Raw genomic sequence first — 12617 nt, 5'->3', positions numbered from 1 at the left:
GGAGAGGATGACAGGAGACGAAAGGAGAGCAGAGGGGAGGAGAAGGCAGAGGAGAGGAAGAATGGAGGGTGATATATGTAGAACAAAGAAAAAGTGGGGGAAGATGAGAGGACACAAGATGGATCATTATGGTATTTTACACCAGCTCTTGTCCCCAGTAGCCACAGAGACTGCTGAGGGACAATGAAGATGCATTCCTTCCCACAGCGAACCCACAGCCCCATCTGGCCATGTGTGTGTTCGTTTCTGTGTTTGTGTACTGCATTATGCATTTGTGTAATAATGGCCAACTGTATTGCCCATTTTCTCAGAAATGCGTCTCTTCGGACATTCGCCAGATGTGTATCCTCTGCAACACATAATATCTCTTGGCAGCTTTGAGACATCAAATAAAAAGACTGTATACTCTCTTAAATACAATGTAAATAGAAACTTACAGTATATCTAAACATATTCTTATTTTAGTAAAGAGTAGACCTACATTATTTCGCTTTTAGCCATTTTGACCTGTCATGGCAGGAAAGGCATAGGTGTGACTAATAACAATAACAGTGTCTCCCATCTATTCAGGTGTCTCAGTAAACTGTGATAGTGTGACAGAGAGCCAGCCTGCACAATGTCAGCAGCCTGAAACAGAAAAGGCTACCTGGAATTCATCCTTAAATAGTTGTATTTTCACCTGTGAGATATGTCACAATGTGGCATCTTTTCTATTGTATGCCAGCAACTGATTTGGCTCAGATTTCCTCTTGTTTGGTGAGAAGAAGTTCGGCAGATCAAGAGGATTAGGGCCTGACTCTTATGGGATATTTAGGGCCAATATTGGGAGTAAAGAATTCCAATAACAATACATGTCTATACCCTCAAATATTGTTCAAATATTTAAGATAAATATGTATTAGAGGCACAACTTTTACTATTTAAAGATGAATAACTTTTATTATTCAAAACGGGATTATTGCAGCATTGCAGTAAACTTGCAGTAAAAAGGGCTAAGCCTGTAATAAATAATTACACACTTCCTTTTCACAAGCATCCATCAGTCCTATAGTATGAGATAACCAACAACTCAATGAATATAACACATATATTATTTTTCTTTAGTGTACAACGAATGCAAGGACATTATTTTGTAAATTAAACCCAGCCAGTTTGCTGCCACAAAGAAAGTGTTTACATCCATTCTTATCAGCCAACACATTTTTCTGAGAAACCCTCAAATCAGATGATTACATTGGTCAGCCTATTAATCAGTTGGGACCTATTTATTGGTACAATAAATACTAATCCCCCCTATTTGTTACTGCTGTATCTTTCTGAAATACAGAGACTTTGAAGGATTTGAAAACATTGTAAACCCACCCTTTTTTGTTCCAGTTAAACTTACTTCCATACTTTACATTAATATACACAGCAACAAGTAACTTGATGAATATGATGAATGAAAATGTAATTGTGCTGAAAGAGAGCCCTCTCCCTCTGACCGCCTGTTTCAGAATGTCAGCTGATGAAGACGGAGAGGCCGAAGCCAAACACCTTCATCATCCGCTGCCTCCAGTGGACCACAGTCATCGAGAGGACCTTCCACGTGGACTCGCCTGATGAGAGGTCAGTCCCCCCGAGGATCTGCTCACTTCTGAACGCATCTTTCCAGTCACTGTTGGCCAGTGAACAATGAGGATGTCGAGCAGCGCTTTCCTGTGAGAGCTCTAATCATATCTCCTACCAGGCAGAGTCTGGCTGGATTCAAATGTAGATGCTAATATCATTCAACAGGAGCTGAAAGTGGGGAATAAACTTTTTACCTGCCATCTGAGAGCTAAGACACTATAGAATAATAATTGACTGCACTCTGCCTTAATTGCTGCAGACTGTCTGACATTTGTCTTACAGCAGCTATTTTAATTTTTTAAAAAGAAAAAGAAATTGTCATTTCACTCGTCAAAACCTGCCAACAGATAAACCAAATTGTTTCAAAAGCCAGATTTTACTTATATACTTAATAGCTGTGGTTGGCAATTTTAATTGTTTCATTTTAACTTCACACATAACAAAATTATTAGAACATAATATGCAATTTCTCAAAGTCAAAGAAAGTAAAATAAAAATTTAAACAAACATTTAAAGCTTTTAAATGTTAATGGGATTAGGCTGTATGTATATCATGTGGGTAAAAGTATCATCAAGGGCAGAAGTATGTATGAGGAGGTTTGCACAGTTTGTGGGTTTTTGTGTGTGTGTGTGTCTGAGGGAAAGAGAGAGGGTGAGAGAGACAGAGTGGAAAGGAGACCTTTCAAGTAGCGTCGGCATAAATTCTCCAGCTGCTCAGTTCCTTCTGAGGAGCTGAGGTGTTTATCTCCAGAAAATGAACAGCTTTGCCCAGAAGACCACAGATGCTTCTGTGCATCCTTTGAGTTAGTGTGTGTGTGTGTGTCTGTATTTGTGTGTGTTTTTCAAGTGCGTGTGTGTTGCAGCTGTCTGTCTAAGTTTGTTTGTGCTATACGTCGCTTTCTAATAGTTTCGCCTCCAGATAATCAAATAAACATTTCATTATTTGTTTATTTTGTAAAGCTACACATACACACACTTCAAGACATGACTGATCCAGATGTGTGTACTGTATGCTTTGTGTGGTAGAAGTGTGTGTGTGTGTATAAGGATGTGTGCACCATTGAAGTTTAAGAGATAGACAGAAGTGTGTGTGTGAGTGTCATCCTTTGAGTTATTGTGTGCGTGTGTGTGCACGCGCTCTCTCCACAACTGGATGTTTGTGTTTCTCTGTGTCTGTGTGTCTTACTGTATGTGTTGTACTGTACCCGGGCTGGCAGCGCTCCAGCTACCACAGCCCCAGCCGCGAGCAGAGGGGGTGGCACATGTTGGCATGGCGCCCGATTGTAGGCAGGCCCATTATCTCTCATTAGCAAAAAAAAAACTCATTATACAAAAAAAACACTCTAACCAAGAGAGAGAGGGAGAGCATTTATCTGCTGCCTGACCTTGAGAGAGTTCCCATTGCTTTTCATGTAGCTACACACAGACACACGCACACACATCATGGGTGCCACAAATCGAGTGCTCCATTGTCGTAGACGGAGTGTAACTTGAGTTTGCCCTTGTTTTGCAGTGTGTAGGGTATGCTCAGAAGTCTTTGCAGTAGAAAGGGATTCAGATCTTAAAGACACACTGCTCTGTTTAGGTTCACATGGATGTTCTTCCAGATCCTTCAAGGAAACATATGGGCATGTAACTCAAAACAAAACAAAAGACACTGGGGGTGATGATCGTTTGGGAGTCAAACAGGTGTCATTATTCTGATCTTTTATCGCAGCTTACAGGGGGTAAGTGTGTTTGAAAGTGCACACTCGTAAATCCCCAGCTTGCTTCTCTGGAGTCCAGAGGATTTCTGAATATTTGAATATCATCTTAGGTTCACCTCAGTTCGGGATCTTTAGCGTTTTCAGCAAATGTGTACCGCTGCATGTGGCGCTGGATTAACACTGTTTGAGGGAAGATTCAAAGGAGACTTCTCTCTGAACCCACTTCAGTCATGAGAGGAAACAACTTTTTTGACATTTTCAATTTATGTTTATAATTAGAAATATCATTTAATAAATAACAACATTGTCTTCATACAAAAATAACCAAATTTACATTTTCAGGACACTGATAAAAGTATAATGTATTTCACATAATCCTTCTCTTCTCTTCTCTTCTCTTCTCTTCTCTTCTCTTCTCTTCTCTTCTCTTCTCTTCTCTTCTCTTCTCTTCTCTTCTCTTCTCTTCTCTTCTCTTCTCTTCTCTTCTCTTCTCTTCTCTTCTCTTCTCTCACCCTGTGAAAAAACCTTTATATTCATCATCGTTAAATACAGTTAACGCATCTACACATTCTGATGCATGCCTGCTACAGATGATGATCACATACACACACACACACACTCACACACAAACACACAATATCAATCTCACATACTTCCTCTCAACAGATGTTGAACAACAGTGCTAATGGGGAGTCAATGGGGAGGAACAATGTCAGCAAACAACAATGCATTGTTCCCTCTAATGCATGGGTGTGCGTTTGTGCACATACACACACATCACCTTCTCTCTCTCTCACACACACACACACTCGCATACACGTTCACACACACTCACACATGCACAGACTGGTAGGCATTAGTTCTGCTCCATGATCATTGCTCATTTGGTTGATTCTCTAGTTGACCATGTTTCCTCTCTGCAGAACAAATAGGTGTTTATGTTAATTGAAAACACTTTGGCGCCTTTGGAAACCTGGTTAGATAAGTGCACTCGCCGTCCTACTGGAGAATCTGTGACCAATATTATATTTAACACCTGTGTAATGTATTGTCACCAGGGCTGGTTTTAAATTCTGTATTACTGTATCACTGTATGTATTATGCTGTTTGATCAGTTAAGCATTTCAAGTCAGGCCAGTGGTTGACAGGGCACTGGGGCACAATAACAGGAGCACTTGTACAATATCATGTTATCTGATACGACAGCCCTTTGATACCTTTGCCTCTACCATGCAAATGTTCAATCTCTGGTGAGACTGTATCAGTGCAGTGATCGATAAACTTCTTTATTGATTATTTTCCTTCATTAATTATTTGGCCTGTGAAATATTAGAAAACCATGTAAAATGCCTGTAAGCAAGACCTTTGATAATTTGGTTCTTGGAAAACTACTAAATAATTTATTTTTATCGGGGTGGCGAGTGGCGCAGTGGGTAGAGCAGCCGCCCCATGTAGAGGCTATAGTCCTCGCAGGCGGCCCCGGTTTAAATCCTGCATTGGGCAGCCCTTTCCTGCATGTCATTCCCCCTCTCTCTGCCTCCCCATTTCCTGTCTCTCTCTACTGTGTGCTATCAATAAAAGGCATAAAAAGCCCCCCAAAAAAACTAACAGATTTTTGCACAATTATTTTAATTGTTAAAATTAGCTATTATCTGAGTTTTTTTTTTGTCTTATCAACGTCATCATTATGTGGTTTGAATTTCTATTCTCTGTGTGTTTTTATTCTGACCTTTCTTTTCTTTCTGATGTTCTGTTTCTGTCTCTATTCTTTTGTTATTATTGCAAGCACACAATGGAAAACTGTGTTGTGTGTAAAGCGCTAGATAAATAAAGTTGTGTTAGTTTGACTTGAGTGTCTCCATAAACCTTATCTTGTTGTATGTTCTCAACCCAGAGATGAGTGGACAGAGGCCATCCAGATGGTGGCTGACAAGCTGCAGCGACAAGAGGAGGAGAGGATCCAGTGCAGCCCTACTTCCAATATTGACAACATGGTTGAGGAGGAAATGGACATCTCCACCACACACCACAAACGCAAGGTAACACAAGAGACAGCAGAAGCAAACATGTACAGAGACAGACATACAAACACATTCACACTCTGAAAATGCAGAAATGATTCCAGCTGTACTGTTGCTGCTCATTGTCACGTGTCAGTGTGTTATTGCCTTTGACTGCTTGCAATTTAAAAAAAATTGTCCTCTCACTCACATGTTTGTGTCAACTAATGACACGGCCCCAGTCACAACAAGGGTGTAAATTGGTTTTTCCAAATTATAGCCATCCAGCAAGTAAAAGCAGTCATGCAAAATAACTTTTGTAAATGTGGTTGGTATCAAAGCAAAGGCTACAAGTTGGTAAAATGTATTCGACATATTGTAAAGTTGACGAAACAGTCTGAAGTACAGGCAGCGCCCCCCGCAGGCTTCACGGTTCATTACACACCACACTGTAAAGGTTTTGTCAGGTGTAACTTTGTAGTTTGTTGACGTCAGAAATGATGGTGGCTCAGAAGATTGCCAGGTTTGCGCTCTGCTGCTAAAATTATTTTTTAGTCCCGACCACAATTTGCACCATTTATCAAAATCTATCAAGCACAGAAGGTTGGCATCAAATGTCTGGTCAGATGAGTAATCACATAATCACTTCATCACATAGTTCCTGTTTTATTTTATTCAGGCAAAGTTCTTGGCTGCATGTTTTATATTGAAATAAAATAAAATAAAATATTGAATATTTTACAAGTTTGATTTCTTTTTGTAAGAAAATGACACACAACCCTGCGCTTCTAATGGAACATCAAAACTCCCTAACATATCAACTATTCACCTTGAGACATAGATGAATTGCTGATTGTTTTTCTGTGTTTTCCTCTCTCTAGACAATGAGTGACTTCGACTACTTGAAGCTGCTGGGGAAGGGAACCTTTGGTAAAGTAATTCTTGTCCGAGAAAAGGCCAGCGGGAAATATTATGCCATGAAAATTCTTAAAAAAGAAGTCATCATAGCCAAGGTCAGTCTTGCACAGGAAGCTGTCCATCTATTTAGTATACTTATAAGTTTGTAGCACTCAAGGCTTCTTTTCTGGCTATTTGAAGTTATGAGTAACAGTTTCAGACGTCGCTATCTGTTGTTTTTAACACTCAGAGTGCTCCTCGGCTACTTTCTTATTTACCTGTCTGATTGAAGATGCTTTCTCCTCATTGTGTCTGCACAGGATGAAGTGGCTCACACACTCACAGAGAGCAGAGTACTGAAAAACACCAGACACCCCTTTCTCACTGTAAGTACATCAAACACCCCAAAACAACTGGTGTAATTCAGACATATGTGCATATTTAAATGCACGGACATCTTTTTTTTAAGAGCGTGTGAAACATGCGCCCACATACACACACACACACACACACGGGCAACATACTGATCTCATACGTACCTGTGTCTCTGGTGGCTAATTACGAGTTAGACGGCAAATTGTTGTACATTAACGACCGCATCTGTTAGCTTTACAATGCATCTTTGATGTACACATGCACACGCTAGCCACTGCTCATTTTTGCCACACTCCTCGGAAACACACACACATACGCAGACACACACACCCTGTCGTGAGAGCAATTACAGTTCACATCTGAGTTTACCCCTGTCACACCTGCAGCCACAAAGAGACTCAGACCAACTGTTCTTTTGTCTAGCAGCTTTCTCCCTTGAAAGAAAACACACGTACACACACATACACGCACATATACACACACAGCTACTTCACACATTTGGATATTTGCTTTGAATAAGCAAATACAGACATAAACTGTTTGAAGCTATGAATGATCACGTTTTGTTGCTCCTGCTGTTTTAGCTAGAATGGGACCAGACTTCTCGCTGGGTACGAAATCGTTCTCTCCGTCACTTCGCTGTTCACTCTATAGGGAGTCAGTGCATGTAGAAGACGAGTACATAATGTGTTACTCTGCAAAATCTGAAAAAAACTAACAATATTTGATACTATTCAAGTGTGCAACTGGTTATGTCTGTGCTGCTAGAGAAATAAATGAGAATCTATTGTGTCAGTAAATGCATCATGGTAGTTGGTGCAGCACTTTTTCCATTGCTTGTTTGATCATTTGAGCTCATTATATACTGTAGGATTTAATACATTTCATAAATAACGGGCAATTCAGCGAATAAAGCAGATGCAGCACTGATATCAGCGATGGGTGAAAATTGCCCGTTACATGGTGTTATGTTCGTGACACACAAAAGAATCAGATCAGTTAGTATGTAAATTGTGAATAGTGTTAAATACCATTTATGTGTTTGTATGAGTGCACTCATCGTATGTTTTTTATGTGTGTGGCTCTCATTGCAGTCATTGAAGTATTCATTCCAGACTAAAGACCGCCTCTGTTTCGTCATGGAGTATGTGAATGGAGGAGAGGTGAGAGACGCACACACATACACACACACACACACACACATGCAACACACACAATCTTTATGCTCTATGTGGTTACGCATCTTTGTGCTTAAAACAGCCAGTCAAACCACTGCTCCACCACACTAACTGACAGAGGCGCTCCACCTATTCTCCCCTAAGCTCAAAACTGTCTTGAAACTCAGATGGCAGAGAACCGGCAATGGCTACATACAGTATTCACAGTGTTTAAGAAGATTTATGTTTAGTATATATGCATTTCTTAGCTTTTTCCTCTTAATTTTGAGTAGAATGAGTAAATATTTATCTTAAATAATGATTTTATATCAGGGTTACTGCGAGTGTATCACGCTACGGTGCTGCAGATGCCAGTGTTAAACCAAACTAAAACAGACTGTACTCAAAGTGTAAATGAGTCATTTTGAATATTATTTCAAAGATGTTCAAAAACATTTGTCGGGGGTTTTGTTTATAATTTTCTCACAGAAGAGTACGCAATTTCTTTTTTTACATTGAGCCATACATTGTAATTGGAGTATGCAGCACAGGAATGTTTAGACGTGCAAACACTCAGGAAGTGAGTGAAGTTTCACTGTTCGATTGCTTTCTAACACAGTTAATTTGCCAACCAACTGGCCTCTCGCTTGCCTCCTCGTCTCTCCTGCTTGTGTCTATTTATGAACACACCTATGGGGCAGATACAGCCAGAATGACAGTCGGAGACGAAATGAGTTTGGATTCCCCCACTTTTCCATTTCTCAGATATTTAATCGGGCCGTTTTTGCAATCTTGGTTCATTCCCTCAGTGTAACTGTCACCTGCTCCCCTCCCAGTTATTTAGGCAGTTCAGCCAGCGCCAGGCCTGAGCAAACACACACACACTCACACACAGAAAACACCAGCAAACACACACACACACACACACTTAGACAAACACACACTGCAAATTTTTACCTCAACGGACGAATTGTGACCACACATACCACACAAACATGGACACACACAACCCATTACAAACCTGCCACAGTCACAGCTGCCAGTACACTGATGAAGGCCCACCTGTCGTGTTGCCCCCCTCTCACTGCATCTCTCTCAACACACACACACACACATAGACACACATAGACACACACTACGCATAGACACCTTTTCAGCAAGGTGGTCTGTGAGCATCACTCCAGCGGCCATATGCAAACCTCCCTGAACAATTAATGGGGAGATGTGTGCCCCTTGGCCTCGTGGGTAATTTGTACGACTTGACTGGTGCGGCACAGCAGGCTGGTGTCATTTTGGTGCCACATGTGTCGCAGTGTGACAGTTACAGATACTTGACAACTGACGGCTGGGGAGGGAGGGAGAAGGAGAGAGAGAGAGATTTGAAGGGAATATGAGGTGAAGCACAAAAGCAAGAGAGGAGGAGGAGGAGGAGGAGGAGAAGAGACGGGAGGTCGAGGCACCTGGGAAAAACAAACCAAAAAAGGAGTTGTGGTCTCTTTAAAGTAAAAAAAAAAGGAAGAAAAAAAGACCCACTTGCCAAAAACAGAGGGATGGATATGAGAATGGAGTAAATGAAGACGGAGGCTCAAGGGGCAAGGCCAGTTAGGCCACTAATGAGTGATGCACTGGAGGCAGTTGGGACGGGAGGTGGGGAAGGGGTTGTTGGCGGCGGTGCCAGCGGCGGTCGGCCTGTCTTTAACTAGACTGGTGTATTGATTAAACCCTTGATTTGGCCCCCGTCACCAAACTCCACGCCAGCGCCGTGCCAACCTAGCCCAGAGGGTAACATGGAAGAGGTATGCGACTGTGTGTGTGACTGTGTGTGTGTGTGTTTGTGGTGAGGGTGGGTGGAGGGTAGTGGTGGGGGTGAGGGGGGGGGCTACTAGATGAGGCGCCAGCTGCCGAGTGCCTCCACCCGCCCTCCTCCGAGACACCTCCCTCCCTCCCCCCACCCAGCCCCTCTCCACACGCAAACCTCACACGCACACTCCCGCTCACCCTCCCCTCCACTATCTATCATCTCAATATGGTGCGGGCAGCCAGTTTGTGTTGTGCTAATTTCCTCCAATAAATCAGTAATTATTGCTGTGCCGTCCCTGCTGTCTCTCCCCCCTCTCTCTCTTTCTCTCTCTCTCCCTCTCTCTCTCTCTCTCACCCCTCTCTCTTCCTCCCTCCTTCTCCCGCAGCTGTTTTTCCATTTGTCCAGAGAGCGGGTGTTCTCGGAGGAGCGCACGCGCTTCTATGGCGCCGAGATCGTCTCAGCTCTCGACTACCTGCATTCAGCCAAGATTGTGTACCGGGACCTCAAGGTAAACAGAGACAGAGGAGGGAGGCTGGTTGCGGGGCATGGATGAGAGTGATCAGCTATTTGAGGGAAAACTTTTTTTTAAGCCCCCTCCCAACTCCCAATGTTTCCACAGTTTTTTTCTTTCTTTTCTTTTCTTTTTTTTTTTTTATCCAGGAGGAGACGAGTGGCTCAGGATGTTGGGTAATTAAAGAGAGGGAGAGGGAAGAGCTCACACAGACATGAAGCAGTAAAGAAGTGCAGGAGGCAGAGGCAGTGAGGGAGGGAGGGAGGAAAAAAGGAGGGAGGCAGGGTAGGGGGTGCTGATGCCACAGAGGTAGAGAGGTAGATGGCTCTGTCTGAGCGTCTGCCTGGCAGCCTTGGCCCCAGCCCTGCTCACAGCAGCCAAGAAAACAGAAAGGAGAAAAAGCTGACAGAGAGCGAGAAAAACACTTCAGCCATTAAAATTAAAAGGTTGAGTGGCTCCACTACACGCCTGAAGTTTAGTTTCCTCCTCTTGCGTCGAGTTTGTGTGTCTCAGTGTGTGTGTGTGTGTGTGTATTGCCACGATGTGGGGTAATACAGTATGGTTTTCCTTACCTGGCTGCAGCAGCGCTCCTCTTCAGAGCAGTAAAACCTTGACTCCACCGAACACAAAAAAGTATCCGTCAGTTAACGAAGCAGTTAAACATGAGCATTGATTCCCAGTCATGAATGATGAGAATGAAATATTTTTCAAAAGCTTTGACAAAAGCTCTTGAGATTAATTCAAGCCAGTTCCCCAATAAATGCATTGTCAGGATTGCAGTTTTCTCTGTTGTTTCCAATGCTGTTGGATATTCTGAGGGGGAAAGTTGCATTGTGGGAATTACTGTTTATTTTGTTTCTGTTCCAGTTGGAAAACCTGATGCTGGATAAAGATGGCCATATTAAGATCACTGATTTTGGCCTGTGCAAGGAGGGCATCACAGATGCTGCTACCATGAAGACCTTCTGTGGCACTCCAGAGTACCTCGCACCTGAGGTAACACTCAATTTTCTGCTAATCTGTTTTTCTTTTTTGTGTGGCTTTCTTTTGATCTCATTTTTACATGTTATCTTCTGTTCTCCCAGCCGCGCATACAGTACCTTGAACCTCTCCATCACCATTATTTCCCTGTTCTTTATCTGCATGAAAATGTTTCTTTCATGCCTTTAAATTAATTCACGATCAGTGTTTTTAAAGATCTCTGTTTTTCTGCTTCTTCAGTCTCTTCTTCGCTTCTTCCTTTGAACCTACCACCATTTTATCCATGTATACATTATGTTGTCCCATTATCCAGTAAATAATGAGTGCAAAAGGAGCGCAACCTCTCATTCTGGGGTCCTTGACATGGCGACCCTAAAGGTCTGAAGTACATGTTAGATTTTAACATCTTCTTATAATATAATAGAAAAATGAATAAATAAAATAGTAAATGGAAGGCGTAAGCTGTTAATGTGAGTAACTTTAATGTTCCTTCTTATTTAACATTACTTCAAATCAAAGGAAGTACTGTAAACTTCTTCTCTGGCACATATTTTGTGGAGTATAGTAGTTCAATTAATGCAACAAAATGACAGAACAAAATCAATTTAAAATTGTAATTCTGTTCTACTTGCATTTCATCATCTTTGATGTGTTTAAACACTTATGAACAGTACATACGGTATATTTTAGTTATTTTGTGAGCATGGGACTGGCTGAGGCTTTGTAGTACATGAAAGCATCTGTGGCATCCACAGGCAGTCTTTCCATGGGACAGCGTTTCTGCAACGCTCACGGTTCCACCAGGACGGCCACTGTGAACTGTGGGACTCATGTTGCCCACTGCACAGCACCTGTTTCTCTAACAACAGCCCCAGCTGATCAGTTTAGCTACCGGGATCATTACTGATCTTTGATAAATGGGCTCTAATTTCACAGAGTACACACAAACACACCACGCTTGAATTATGAAGAGTGATGATGCAGGTCCTCTCACAGCCACATACCCATAATACCTTGTGTTTTGTAACGATGTTTGAAAGCCGCTTTATCTACGTACATTTTCATTTGCAGATTTCACAGGCGAACCGTTTCCATAATATCAGGGTGAACTGTAAATACGCAGCTTATGCGTGTGAACGAGGGCACTGGATGAATTGGGAAAGGGCAGCGCACAGACACACAAAATCACACACAAAAACAACCACACACACAAACACACTACATTCTTGTAATAATTTTTTTGCAGCCATCCTCTGTCCAGCCATCAGCGGGTTAGATCAACTGGCGGGAGCGTTGCAGGACTGTGGGTGGTGGAGACAAAGTGATGGAGATGTGGAGATGAAAGCAGGAGGGGAGAGGCATAGTGTATATCCCACTTGAAAAAGTATGGAGGACAATTTGGCGCAGCATTTTGTGCTTTTTTTTTTTTTTAGAGTCCCTTCCTTTGCGTGCCAAAAGCTGATTGGAGGCTGTTGGTTATTTTTCACAGGATGTGCGTCTGTGTGCGTTTTATGTGTGTGTTTGTGTGTGTGCGCGTGCATGTGTGCTGTGTGTGTGTGATTGCAGTAGAAAGTGCGG

General features: G+C 42.3%; 1 protein-coding gene across 2 annotated transcripts in view; it reads left to right on the top strand.

Moving 5' to 3' along the window:
* akt3a (AKT serine/threonine kinase 3a) overlaps positions 1 to 12617 on the top strand; it is a 49892-nt gene that overhangs the window by 27087 nt on the left and 10188 nt on the right. For both annotated transcript variants that reach the window (XM_085799608.1, XM_085799607.1), the window contains exons 3-9: positions 1497 to 1608; positions 5212 to 5356; positions 6199 to 6330; positions 6535 to 6600; positions 7684 to 7752; positions 9933 to 10055; positions 10926 to 11054. In XM_085799608.1, coding sequence (XP_085655734.1) covers positions 1497 to 1608; positions 5212 to 5356; positions 6199 to 6330; positions 6535 to 6600; positions 7684 to 7752; positions 9933 to 10055; positions 10926 to 11054 — 776 coding nt within the window. The remainder of the gene's footprint in view (positions 1 to 1496; positions 1609 to 5211; positions 5357 to 6198; positions 6331 to 6534; positions 6601 to 7683; positions 7753 to 9932; positions 10056 to 10925; positions 11055 to 12617) is intronic.

Source organism: Trachurus japonicus, chromosome 15 (assembly GCF_045865225.1).
Source record: "Trachurus japonicus isolate A0001 chromosome 15, Traja_1.0".
Classification (NCBI taxonomy): domain Eukaryota; kingdom Metazoa; phylum Chordata; class Actinopteri; order Carangiformes; family Carangidae; genus Trachurus; species Trachurus japonicus.
This window is presented reverse-complemented; position numbering and strand designations above follow the sequence as displayed.